The sequence below is a fragment of the Phyllopteryx taeniolatus genome, chromosome 1 (assembly GCF_024500385.1).
Source record: "Phyllopteryx taeniolatus isolate TA_2022b chromosome 1, UOR_Ptae_1.2, whole genome shotgun sequence".
In the NCBI taxonomy this organism is placed as follows: Eukaryota; Metazoa; Chordata; class Actinopteri; order Syngnathiformes; family Syngnathidae; genus Phyllopteryx; species Phyllopteryx taeniolatus.
In genome coordinates, this window is record NC_084502.1 from 8,749,147 (window position 1) to 8,761,713 (window position 12,567).

Here is a 12,567-nt window from a genome sequence, read left to right on the forward strand (position 1 = left end):
TGGGGGTCTACGTACGAGGGGGAGGGCTTGGATTTTCTCTTATTTCTGGGGGGAGTTGAAGTGTGTGCTGTAGGAGAGAGAACCACAGCAGGGCCTTTGTAGTCAAGTGCTCTCACTTCCTCAGTAGCCATTAGTTTGGTTTCTTTCACTTGCCTCCACCCCACAATAAAACAGCGCACCATTCAACCGGGCTAAGAAGCAGGGTGAGAAAGTTCTGTCTTTCTAAACATGTAGCTAGATAATCGTGATGCTACATTGCACTGAAAACTGGTCAGCACGTCTCTAATTACAATGTCACTCCTGAGATCAGGCGTCAGGATATTCAATGCATTACCTTGACACACACACACACACACAACTATTTTCTCCGCCTGGCTCATTGTTCAGCCAGCCATTCTCTTACGGTTGCCAAGCGTGCCTAATCTAAAACACACCTCGTCTCAGCTAAAGAGCCGTGTCCTACTCTCTCAGTTACAGAGCAAATACGAAGCGGTTTAATTTGCTGCAACGTTCCAGGACAAGGGAAGGGGAGGGATGAGCGGCTCTTTTTAGAAAGCAACAAGATAGGGTTTCTTGTAGCGAGGCAACACCACTGGAAAAACTGCAATGTAAAAAAGATGCATGTGACAGTATCATGTCAATAGTTATTGAAACGATGCAAAGGACATGACATTTAGGATGCAAAATGGGGCTGGGTCCAGACTGTCCTTTTTCTAGAGGTCAACTGCCTAAGTAACTAATTTCAGGAGCAAAAACTGAAGCTGGAGCTTGGTGAGAAAATGACATTCGGTCCGTTTCCCAACACACATTTAGTTTTTATTAACTTGGTGTTCACACTGGCATCACTATCATGAGGCCCGGTAAAAAGGATACCGGTTCATTTTAACTGAACCAAACCAGTCGTGTGAACATACCCCATAAAGATGAAGAATTTTCAACTAATACGGAATGGAGAATTGAATGACAATGGCAAATAAAAACTGCATGTGGAACACGAGTGAACCTGGAAATGAATTGAATAAATGTCTGCCAACTGATGTTTGACCATCTCGCTCCCTTGAGTGCACTGATCCCAAAATTCAATGGCAAAAGGAATGCAATAAGGGAACCACAGGGGTGTGAGGGAACCAGCAGGCAAAAAAACACAAAGCCCGTGAGGAAGAGTGATGACCAAGGCAATGTAGGGATCCACATTAGGCTTCCTGAAACGAGTGCGGAGAAAATAATAGTCTCATCATGTTGAATTCAGAGCACGCCATCTTAATGAGGAGAACAGTGTCTGTCATTGCCATGGTGAATCCCCAGCTTTAGTAGTCTATAATATGGGTGGTCCTCTCATGTTGCGTTATGGCGTACTCATACTAGGCCATGTGAACCGTGCCAGACTCGGTCGAGATTCGCCCTCCCCCCGCTGCTGGCCTGTAACTAAAGTTTTTTTTAAGCATTTGGGTTTTGATCCACTAAGGTGTGTCATCACGTCATTCTACAACATTTCATTTTATTGATATTGTGAAAGGCGGTGGTTGTCGTAAATAACTGGCGAAAGGAGGTATCACATGAATTATTCAAGAATACATTGTGTGTGTGCACGTGCGCCAAGTGCATGACTGAACGTCCACTGGGCTTTTTGTGACTGGATTATTTGTAGGTGTCAAGGTGGTGTCATTGCCTGGTGACCAGTACAGGGTGTACCCCACCTCCCGCTCAAATTCAGCTGGGATAGGCTCCGGCTCACCCGTGACTTTAATGATTATAAGCGGTACAGAAAACAATCGTTTGTGGCAGCCCTAGCGTGTGTTTACTCACTTCATTGCTGCCTCGTGCCACTTCCTGCCGGGTTATCCCTGTGGGGTGGCCTGACAGGTAACGAAGGCCTGGAGGTGCACAGATGCTTGAATCCTCAACTCGCCTCTCTCTCACTCGCTTAACACCTGCCCAACAGTTCTTCCTTGTTCTGACTGGAAAAACAGTGGGAAATGCATAGCAGGCCAAACTGTCAGCCCCCTTGCAACCGGGCAGGCCTACAGCTGACTGAGCTCCTAAGCGAGAACAGAGGCTCTTTGACACCCAGCCCACCTTTTCCGCTCAGCGAACCTCATTTACCAGGCGGCAGGTGGTTGAATTCCACACAAAAAAAAAATTGCCCCAAGGTCTCCAGCGTGGGGAGATGTGGGAGAGCAGACAAGGCTTTTAAAAATAGATCTATGCAGTTTAGGGATAAGCTACACATTGTTGTGTTTCAATACAAGATGACTTGAAGGGCTTGCCCCCCTTGTTAGCCTGACTGCAAAACGCTTGCTGATCAGCAGCTTGACTCGAGATGTGCTGTGCGTATCTGGCTCGAAGCCCAAAAGGTGTCCTGGCTCATGAAAAAGTGTCCCTTCATGTACTGAACCACACTATACTGGCTCTTCAAGAGGAAATCCATACTCCGGAGTAAAATAGAGATATTTTGTTGATTGTTTGGTTGACATTGAAACAAGATCAGAAGTATTTTGGTCCTGTTTGATTGCTAGAATGACATTGTCTAGAAGGTGAGTGCAATAATCGGTAGGGTACAACCAAACATTAACACTAGAAAATTGAATTCCAATTTTCAACAGATTTTTTTTTTTTTCAACCTAAAATACGACATTCAGTGATTAAAATTATAATGTTGATAAAATAGAGTGCATGCGCCGATACACAATAAGTCATACTTTACTAATAGAATTTAATTACTGGTGGCACATGCTCTGTGTTACTGCCAACAGCTGGTCCTGGTATAAGGGAGAAACGGGGCAAGGAAGATGGGGTTTATACAGCACCGCGTGTCAAACATATTCATGCTGCACAGCTTAATCTCTGTGCACCTGACACACAGAGTGACACAGACAGACACTCCTGAGTTCTGTGGCGGTTGCAGCAAAGAGCGCCAGCTGTCCACATCAACAACTCTTCTCGACCCCCGTGCACACACGAGGTGTTTTTCTACTGGTGAGCCTGCGATCTCGCTCGCACACACTTTATAAGGCTCTGTCACTACACTAATCTGCCTCTCTCTGAGGGGAATTTACTAAATTAAATCAATTATTGTCTTTATCCGAGCCAAAGCAAGCTCACCTACCACGTACGACCACTGTGGCAGCCATATTGTGCGATATACACGGGGGTGGGGGGAAGAAATGCAGAGTGCGCTGGGGAGGGCAGGTGGTTTCCATTAGCTCTCGCCATTTTAAATAGACCAGCCAAAAGGCATTGAGCGAGTTCAGAAGGAAGGAGGCATGCTATGGCAGCCTGCCACCTGGAGCACCAAACACGGTTTTGCTGTAGAGAAGGGAACCATGTGTATGCTTTCTGTGCATGACACCACAGCACGAGTGTGTTCGCCAGAGATAGGAGCGGACCAGTGCGACTGCAAAAAAAAAAAAAAAAAAAAAAATGCATTGTCTACACTATGTGACGTGTGCTTGTGAATTTACACGACTGGTCATCAGCATAGTGTGTGCCTTTTTATTTTATTTTGTATTTTTTGCACCTGCGTGCCTCTGTGTATTACTGTACCAGTGATTTCCCTCGTGGCTGTGTGTATAATCGCCAGAGAGAAAATCAATAAACTGAGTTTTGAGCGGTGGATCTGGAGGTGCCTAAAGGAGATGGTTAAACCACAGGACACAGATTGATTTGGCGGGCACTGGATGGCAACTGTTCTGCCCACTGGCCAAGCATACAACCAGTACAGGACACTTTCTTGTGCACACCAGTACATGCACTACTTCATCTCTTTAAAACTGCAGCAAAGCGAGTTTTAGCTGCAGGACTACCTACCGGCTGATTGCACATCTCCTTCCACCCTTTTCCATCCAGTCGGCTCTAAGCTGCCTGAACCCATCTCACAGGATAGAGAGGCTAAGCTGTGTGGGTGGCTGGAGATTAGGACTGTGAATACTATTTCAATACTAACTCACCTTTTGTGATGACACAGAAATGTGTATTTGTAGGTTCCATGATATGGAAGCAATCAAAACACTCTTTGGGGTTGTTTCATGTACAGTGTTTTCTGTTTTGTCCCCCTTATGCTAGTCCCTCTCCTCCAGTCGGAGGCTTTGCAAATCCCTCACCCAGGGTGGTCAGTTTTACATATTGTGTGTCACTAGACTGCTATAAAGGGATTTAACATTTAGTAAAGCATAATCCATCGCAGGCTTTGTGCCTGCCTAAGCTGCACACATCAAATCTGATTGCAAGAAGGCTGCTAGCAAGCAGGAGGAGAAAAACATGCAGAGCACTCACAAACAGAGCTTATCACTTGAACAATAAGTAGAGGAGACAGCAGGAGGTCAGTTACTGAGGTGGAGGATCTTCTGGTTGACAATGGGTGGTAAATTGCATACTAGTGTAGTGGCTCATCCCTGATCGAAGACAGCCTAGCGCAACTAGAGTGTGGAAGAGCAGGGGAGGGGGGCAAGGTTGTGACAACCAGGCAGCTCTCGACCTGTCAAGCTAATTGAAGGAGAAGACAGGAAACATAAATATTCCCCATCAAGCAGGCACCGGCTCCAGTGTTCGCTCAGATGTGGAAATATAAATATTCGCGAGGGCTAATCCACTGAGACGCTCGACTTTGTTTATGTGCCTTTTGAATGTTTCATTGATGTGACTGACTGCTTAGGTTTTTTCTTTGTCAATCCTCCTCACCCACCCCCACCATCCGCATAGTTGAATTGTGAGACAAAGCCTTGGTGCGCTGTCTATTAAACATGGAAAAAGGCTTCAGTGCAGTCTGTGCAAATTATTAGACAGAGAGATGTGAAAAGGGAGCAACAGCCAGGTTTTGTTGGAGTGAGTCTGCTTGTTTAAGGATCCCTATTGACACCAGAGAGATCATTCAGCTAACAGTTATGGCAGGCTGTTTTACAGCGCTAATGTCGTCGCGATTGCGGCTCATGGAAAATGAAGGATTGCATGATTGGGTGGTAACGTGTTGGAGAGGATTGTCTAACACAGTGGCTTTAAGGTCCTTTATCTTTCTGTTTAATAAACAAACACCCCATTACTTGACCTTTTGCTTGCAGTTAGATAAGCACAGCAGATATGAATAAGGGAAAGAGAGACGGGCTGCATACTTATTGGCTGTCTTAAAACGTGTGGACATTCTAAGTACAACTAACTGCTAATCAGCAAGAACATTCAAGGGGAAGTTTAATTCCAAGGTTCGTGATTTTGCTGAATCCATCCAATACTGAAAGCGCTTTTTGTTCTCGGAAGGAGGAAAGCATACTTTCCGCTGAGTTCGATAATGTTTGTATAAAGTCATTCTTGTGGCCGCCATCACTATCACATCATCTATTGAAGTACCACTTTGCTATATTGACTCAGCCCGAGACAAAGCACGGAGAGGGTCAACTCCGAATCGATTGTATGATGCATTGGCCTTTATCTTGAGGCAGTAGCCGCAATCTGTAAGTAGCAAATTGTAAAGGGCAGATTTGTTACTTTTATTTCCAAACCAAGTATATAAACAACAATGTGCGATAAAAGGAAATGAGAGTGCATTGTCAAGTTGTTTAAGATGATCTTTATTTGGGAGTTTGATGAATGGGGATTGACTGGGCTTACTACATTTAATGAGCGGCCATGCCAATATGCTGCCCCCCTGCTGATAATTAGATTAGACAGAACAAGGACTTACCTCCTGGTCTGTAAACAACATCGTCTTCTGTGATGAACGACGTGATTTCGCCATTCTCTGTGCGCTCGTAGCGGGACTTCTTCTTGGGCATCTTTTTCTTGCCCTTCTTGCCGGCCTCCTCGGCCGTGCCACTGCCTCCACCTGTGCTGCCGTTGTCGTTGTCCTCATCCTCGCTGTGTTCGCTCTCTGCATAGTTCTTGGCGCCACCTTCCAGGGTACAACTGCGCCTGGGCCTGGAGCTCTCGCTTTCGCCCCGTTCCCCGTCTTGCCGGCGGGACTTCCCGGACTCCCTCTTGTCCCTGTCCCGATCTCTGTCCCTGTCCCGTTCTTTCTCCCGCTCCTTCTCTTTGTCAGCCGTCATGATCCGCCACGTGCCTTCCTCAGTCCTCTCACGGCTGGGCCTCCGTGAAAGGTAGACTGTGAGCCTGGGCTTCAGTCTTCTGAATTTACTTGTCAAATCCAGGGAAAATTTGGCCACACCAACAATCCCAGTGTTTCAGAAGAGCTGGGGGGAAAAAAGAGGTAGAAAAAAAACAAGCGTGAGCGTCATCTTTGCTGGGCAGAAGTTAATAGTTTGTGCATGAGCAATACATGATTGCTTCAAGAGGCCATGTGGCTGGGGAGACTAGCAACAGTAATTGTTGGCAGCATCCTCTACAATCATTAACACTTGTGAGAGCAGATTTACCAAACGGACAGAACCTTCTAGCTTCCTGCTAAAACATTTGCCATCTTTCAACAAGGCATTATTATGTGTACACAGTCAAAGGATGTTGAAAAGAAAGTCAGAACACAATATAAATGGAGGTCATAGCTGAATAACTAAAACAAAACATGGGAGGATGAGGCTAGCAGCCAATAAACGTGTCGGGGGGGGGCTTTTCAGTATAAACAGCACGGGAGCGAACAGCATGATGCTCACTGACAGTTTGCTGGCCAGCTTCTCTGCAAACCATCTGTAATGACACCGGGCTGAATTTTATTTGCTGTGTATGTGTGTGTACACTGGCTTACTGGACTGTGCCACACTCCAAGCCCTTCACCACAGCCACCACTGTGTTGATGTCAAATGACAGGTCTGGAGGGAAGAACGCAGCAATCCAGTGGGGAGGGAAATGGGGTCATTTTCAGCTATGCCAAAAACGTCCTGGTAGCATAATGAAAGCCTCCAAGTGGGCAAAGTTGAAGAAGCCTGCTGTGCGCACAACTCTTGTTACAGGCTCAACACTTAACGCCTGTGTTGCCCTCGCTAACCCCAAAGCAACAAATTAACAGGAAATAGTTATTACATTCCCGAGCGGGACAAGGTAACCTGTGTTAGCATGGCTGTGATCGTAGCGTGAGGAGGCCCGAATGGCAGTCTGTGAGGAAACGAGCATTTACAGTAGGAATTGTGAAACACGAGAAACACACACTCCCACGCACACAAACACGTACACGAGAGGTGTGTGGTGACGACCGTGCTCCTAAGCAGCGGGTGCTGTCACTTTGAGAGCAGACACCAACTGACAGGGCAGCTGCTTCTGTTGTCGGCTCGCTCGCAAACACCGGGCCTGATTAAACCGCAGCCTCGTCACAGCCCCATTAATCACCTAATGATGAGTTACCACGGCGACCACTGGGCTACCAGCCTGTATGCACAGGGGACACGTTAATACGTGCACGGTATTCAAGGGCTCGGGAGACTTCCGCGCACGTGTGTGACACCTTCGAAACTACCCCCGAGGCCCCCTGAAGTGTCCATATGCAGGAGCTTGTCCTGTGAGGTGTGAGGAACATGAAAACACTGAAGACTGCTGCATTTGATAGCACAGCTGTAATCGTGGGGGCCGCCAGAATCAGTGTATGAGCCAAGGACCTCTTCTCTCCTCTAATTAGAAACATAAGCCTCTTTCTATGAAACCAACAAAATTACAATTTGAGGGCAAGGTCATTCCACTTTGAAGTTGGGGGCTCACTAAATATCTTTACAATCTAGGTGCCATTAGTTTTCATCTGGATTTACTTTAAAACAAGTTCTCTGTATCCTGTCACATAGGTCATGGCATCCTCGATGCATAAAGTAACCATAAGAGAGCAAAAAAACTCTTAGTTTACATTATTTCAAGCATTGCTCATATGAAGCTGGAGAGTGAAGCAGATTAAAAAAGGAGCAGTTCGGAGAAGACCATAGCCGAACTAAGTCGGTGTGAAGTCGTCATGGTGAAAAGTCCCAACGGAGTGATGGCTGCTTGAGTGAGAGAAAGACGTGGAGTAGAAGGCGAAGGTGAGCGAGAAAGCGCTCCCCCCACTCGCCGAGAAACAAAGTGCTTTGGGGAAGGCAAGTGGCGTGAGGGGCCAGGTGAGCCTTGGAGCTATTACACATCAATCACAGGGCCAGGACCTTTTGAAATATACCAGCTGTCTTAATGGAAAAGGGAGGGAGGGGAGGAGGACAGTGGCTGAAGAGGAGTTGAGGGGGTCCGAGCCAACGATGGCTAATCCACCATTTACATTAGTGCAACGGAGTCAAGGGCTTGCAGCCAGCGGGGCCTGGACTCAAATGCATTTCACTCTTCCTAGAGGCTTTTTAAATGAGACTTCTGCCCTGAGACAGCCTCACAGTTTGTGGCTCGATTCAAACATCAACCCCCACAATGGCCACACAGCAGGTTTCTGTTACAAAACCAGACCATCCCCCAGTTTCTCCTGTGCATCACTTAAACAAAGCCAAGTTGTATTCAATTTACTCTCCTTCATTAACTTATTTTAATGACATTTTAATTTGCCTAAGAAGAAACCACATTGGGAGTGTTTTTTTTTTTTTTTATATATTTTTTTTTTATTTTATAACCTTTTTGTTTTAAACTTTACCCGCATGGAGCTAAAGGAGAAAGAAAAGTAAAAATGTCTGCAATGCAATTAGTTTTGGAGGCAAACTTCTATCGTCATTATGGAAATCTGTAGATTTTGTAGAACTATGAAGTAGCAAAATGTGATTGGCATGGATTTACAGGCATTTTAGCAAAGGGATAGAATGAAATACTCCCATGAATACAGATTAGAGACGAACAATGTTAGCGTGAAGATACCGGGGGTATTTAACAATGAGCGTAGCTCCAATTAATCCCAATAAACCAAGCAGATCCTCGGCACTATGCGGATCCAGGCTGGGATGTTGTTGAGATGCAGCAGGTTTTTGTCAGATCCAATCCATTACTCAGTGTGTGAGATCTAATCTGAGCTGCCATGCAAGCCACCAAGAAACAAGTGCGCAATGAAAGGCTCAGCTGGAGGTATGGCGTAGGGCACTTCACGAGGGATTCTTTGTGGTGCCTGCACTCCGCCTGTACCGCCTTTGTCTTACCTTGTGTAATCACATCTTGCTTCATTCTCAAGAGCCGTCCGTTTCAGTTTGCTTGTCTGCTTCACTTGTCTTTTAATGCACTGACGAACGACCACATCACCTCCCTCTAAGTTGCTCACAAATGTGCCATGTTTAACGTGAACGGGTTTGCTGGGTATCTACTAAGACTGATTGGTGAAAAGTAATCGATTAATCCGTTTCAATCGTGAAGCTTCGATTCAAACTGCGACAACACTCTGAATGTGGATTGTTGTGCCTAATTTCCAAGGCACAACAATCCTTACATGGATCAGCACTAGGGATGGGCATAATAATTGAGTCATAATATATACATATATATATAATTCTGTTGATTACATGGAATTGATTCGTGACCATGTCTTCTAGATATGGAAATGGCACAAAAACGACGCACTGAAAATCAATCTAGGCGAGAAACAAAATGGCGATAAAACATAACCTCTGGGGGAGACCTACAATGATTAATATGAGACTATTCAGAAAGAGTGCCTTATCTGTGTGTGTGAAATGTGATACATGTGTTGTAATATACTATAGAAGTATCTGCAGTCGAGTACTTTCAACCTCACATTGATAAGGATCAGATTGTGTGCACCACAGGGTTTAAGCCGCTCCTCCAGCTCTCCAAGTAGAGTAAATCCTTTTCTAGTTCCTGCTGCGGGCGTGTGCACGAGTGTGTCCGTCATGAGATGGCCAAACGGCCTTAAGGGCGGGAGGCTGGTACACGGCCCAAGATGTCTATTATGCTGTATGCCAGCAGCCCAATAGTGGCTACCTTCATGATGTAGTAGCTTGCAGTGTATGTACGGGCAGTGTGAGCGTAAGGCCATTTGAGGAGCTCAGAGGGTTTTCACGAGGCATCATATTTTCACTCGGCTCCTGAGGGAAATGCCAAGGTTGTGTGCATGGTCATCTCTCCCCTTTCTTCTAAATGAGACACTCTTGGGACCAGTGAGGGACCTCTGCGCCAGTGCGATTGATAAGAGGAAAGTGGCGAATGTGAGGCATGTTCTGGCGAATGGCGTTATCGTGAATATGGCTCTGTGGCTCTCTGGGATAGCCTTTTGGCAAGGAATATGTTTCAAAAAGGTGTTTGTGTGCTTAAATGTACTGAATTGATATATATGATATATAGACATCATATTTATATATGATATATATATATATTTATCCGTAAAATGGAGCGGTGCTTAAGAGGTTAGAGTAGAAAACGTCAATGTGACATTTAATCCGTCAGATGGATCACAATGGAAGGGGGGGGAAAAAATGTTTTGTTTTGGTTTTGTTGTCTGTCACAGAGTGTCAAGAGTGAAAGATCTCAAGATTGTAATGTTGGGGCACTCAATCACTTCTTGATGTTCAGCAATCAAACATCCCCCATTTTCTCTCTCATATCCGCCTGCATACAGTACTGTCGGCTTAATAATCTTATCCATCAATTCAACTACAACTGGTAGTCTAAATAAGTGTGGTGAGTGGAAGAAATGTATTCATGAGGCTGTCCTACATCCTCCAGCTACCACCCAGAGTGATGTGACAGATAAAACCGCTTGGAGGCTTGAGACTGGCAGCGCAGACCAGAGGGGGCACTGAAGGGTATCTCGGAGAACATCCCCTATAAACAAAATTATTAGGTCAGTGCACAAAACCATTCCCCAACTGATATTGCTGAGCAATGTTGTGGGAAATTCTGCACTCAATCGTGGCGCAGATGGTTGGGAGTGGCTGAGGGACAAACCCCCATTCAAAACCATATAATACCGCCATAGGATGATACTACATCTCATTAGAGAAGTCCGTTTACATAACCCAACCAACCAAAACCCTTTCAAAACAATAAAACAAAAGGATTCATCTTCTGAACACTTTCATTGTCTGGTAGTCTCAATATTACTGCAACAGTATTGTCGCAACCAGAGATAAGACTCACAAATCATCTCGTACGAGCCGCAGCTAGACGCTGTCAGCGAACCTTCCCCGCTTGACAGTTTGCTTGCTCAATGAAAAGAATGGCTTCTGAAAGCAGTCAGTGGGGGAGTGCAATATTTAGCAATGTTCAGCTTTGAGACCCACCATCTCGGCTGTGGTGGCCGCTGATCCTCGACAAAGACAAGTGTGCCCTCTGAAATGCACATGAGGAGAAAATCAGGAATTTTCTAATTGTGACCGTGGCGTGCATATAGTCACAATTTACAAAGCGCAGCTATAGACTAGGTGGGAAAGTGTATATTGATGGATGTGTTTTAACTTCCTCATTGCGCACACACACACAAAAAATAGTGGGGGAAGTGGCCAGCAGTGATGAAAACGCTGCTGGAACAAGCTGGATCTGGCTTCAGTGCTCCCATATCCTCTGAGGACAGCTCATAAAACATGTAGCGTTCAGGACTGGGACTCTTACAGCAGTGGAATTTTAGTACTACAGGGTCCGACATTAAGACTTTTTGAGTGGGGGCCCTTTCGGACAACCATGAGCCAAGTTGTGGTGGCCCTGTCAGAACCGGTACTGGACCCATATATTCATGATATAATACCTTAGGTTTCAGTGATTATCTTTATACTGTTTTATTTAAGCACCTTTAAGAAATTATTGATACAATTGAATTCATGGCTATGACTGTGTACAAATCCCACTAAAATCAAGGTATTATATTATTACAAATCAAAATGAACTGCATGAAAGAATAAATCAATCACAAATTATTCAAATATTTACTTAGCACTGACATTCCAAAAATGCACAATTTTTTATTTATTTTTTTTAAATAAAGGCAGCGGTCCCCAAAACGTTTTAGCACCTCTGACTGTTTTCATCGTGAAGACATTTTTTCTATTTACACCACAGAGATACATTTTTGTTTTGGTGATAAAATGTATCCAATAAAAGGACTTTTGGGCCATTTTCGGTGGCTGAAAATTTTCAGTCACGCCAGCGTCTATAGGTAGGTGGTGGCACAACACAGCGGTACTGGCCTCCGGGCCACCATTAAAGTCAAAGCCTGTGCCACAAAGACACGGGCTACACGCAGGTAGGCCAGTTAATCTTAAAAAAAAAATTAAGGGAACGACATGCATGATTTACAAGCTGCAGCGCAAACTTATGCTTAGGTCTTCACTTGAAAATAACAGGCAATTATGGTCATAAAACATGAACAGAGGGAGCCAAGAACAATCGGCTTTCTGGTACAACAGTCCAGCGTACAACAGTCATCTTCAGTTTAAACTCAAACCCTTTTGAGTGTGAAATTGAGACTCAGCTGATATGATGTGTTGTACCTCCAAGCGCACACACACACAAGATGCATGTTTTAAGATTACTCATTACATCGTCTACTGTCCACAGTCCAAATAGGATACAACACAGCTGACTTCAGTCGTGACGCCTTAAAAAAAAAGGGGGGGGCTGTGGATCAGAAGAGGCTGTGAATAAGCCTCAGATATTCCCGGAATGTTAACGTTAGGCTTCAACCACGGCAGTCTTTTTTTCTGGCTTCTCTTTCTTTCACTGGACCATTAATGAAAACTAACA

At 45.1% G+C, this 12,567-nt stretch overlaps 1 protein-coding gene across 6 annotated transcripts in view; it reads right to left on the reverse strand.

The window, feature by feature from the left end:
- rerea (arginine-glutamic acid dipeptide (RE) repeats a) overlaps positions 1–12,567 on the reverse strand; it is a 165,655-nt gene that overhangs the window by 72,758 nt on the left and 80,330 nt on the right. For 5 of the 6 annotated variants that reach the window (XM_061768662.1, XM_061768672.1, XM_061768680.1 and 2 more), the window contains exon 2: positions 5,672–6,176. In XM_061768662.1, coding sequence (XP_061624646.1) covers positions 5,672–6,032 — 361 coding nt within the window. In that variant the 5' untranslated portion in view covers positions 6,033–6,176. Of the gene's footprint in view, positions 1–1,806; positions 1,959–5,671; positions 6,177–12,567 lie in introns of those variants that run through there. The other variant, XM_061768699.1, reaches the window with a different exon arrangement.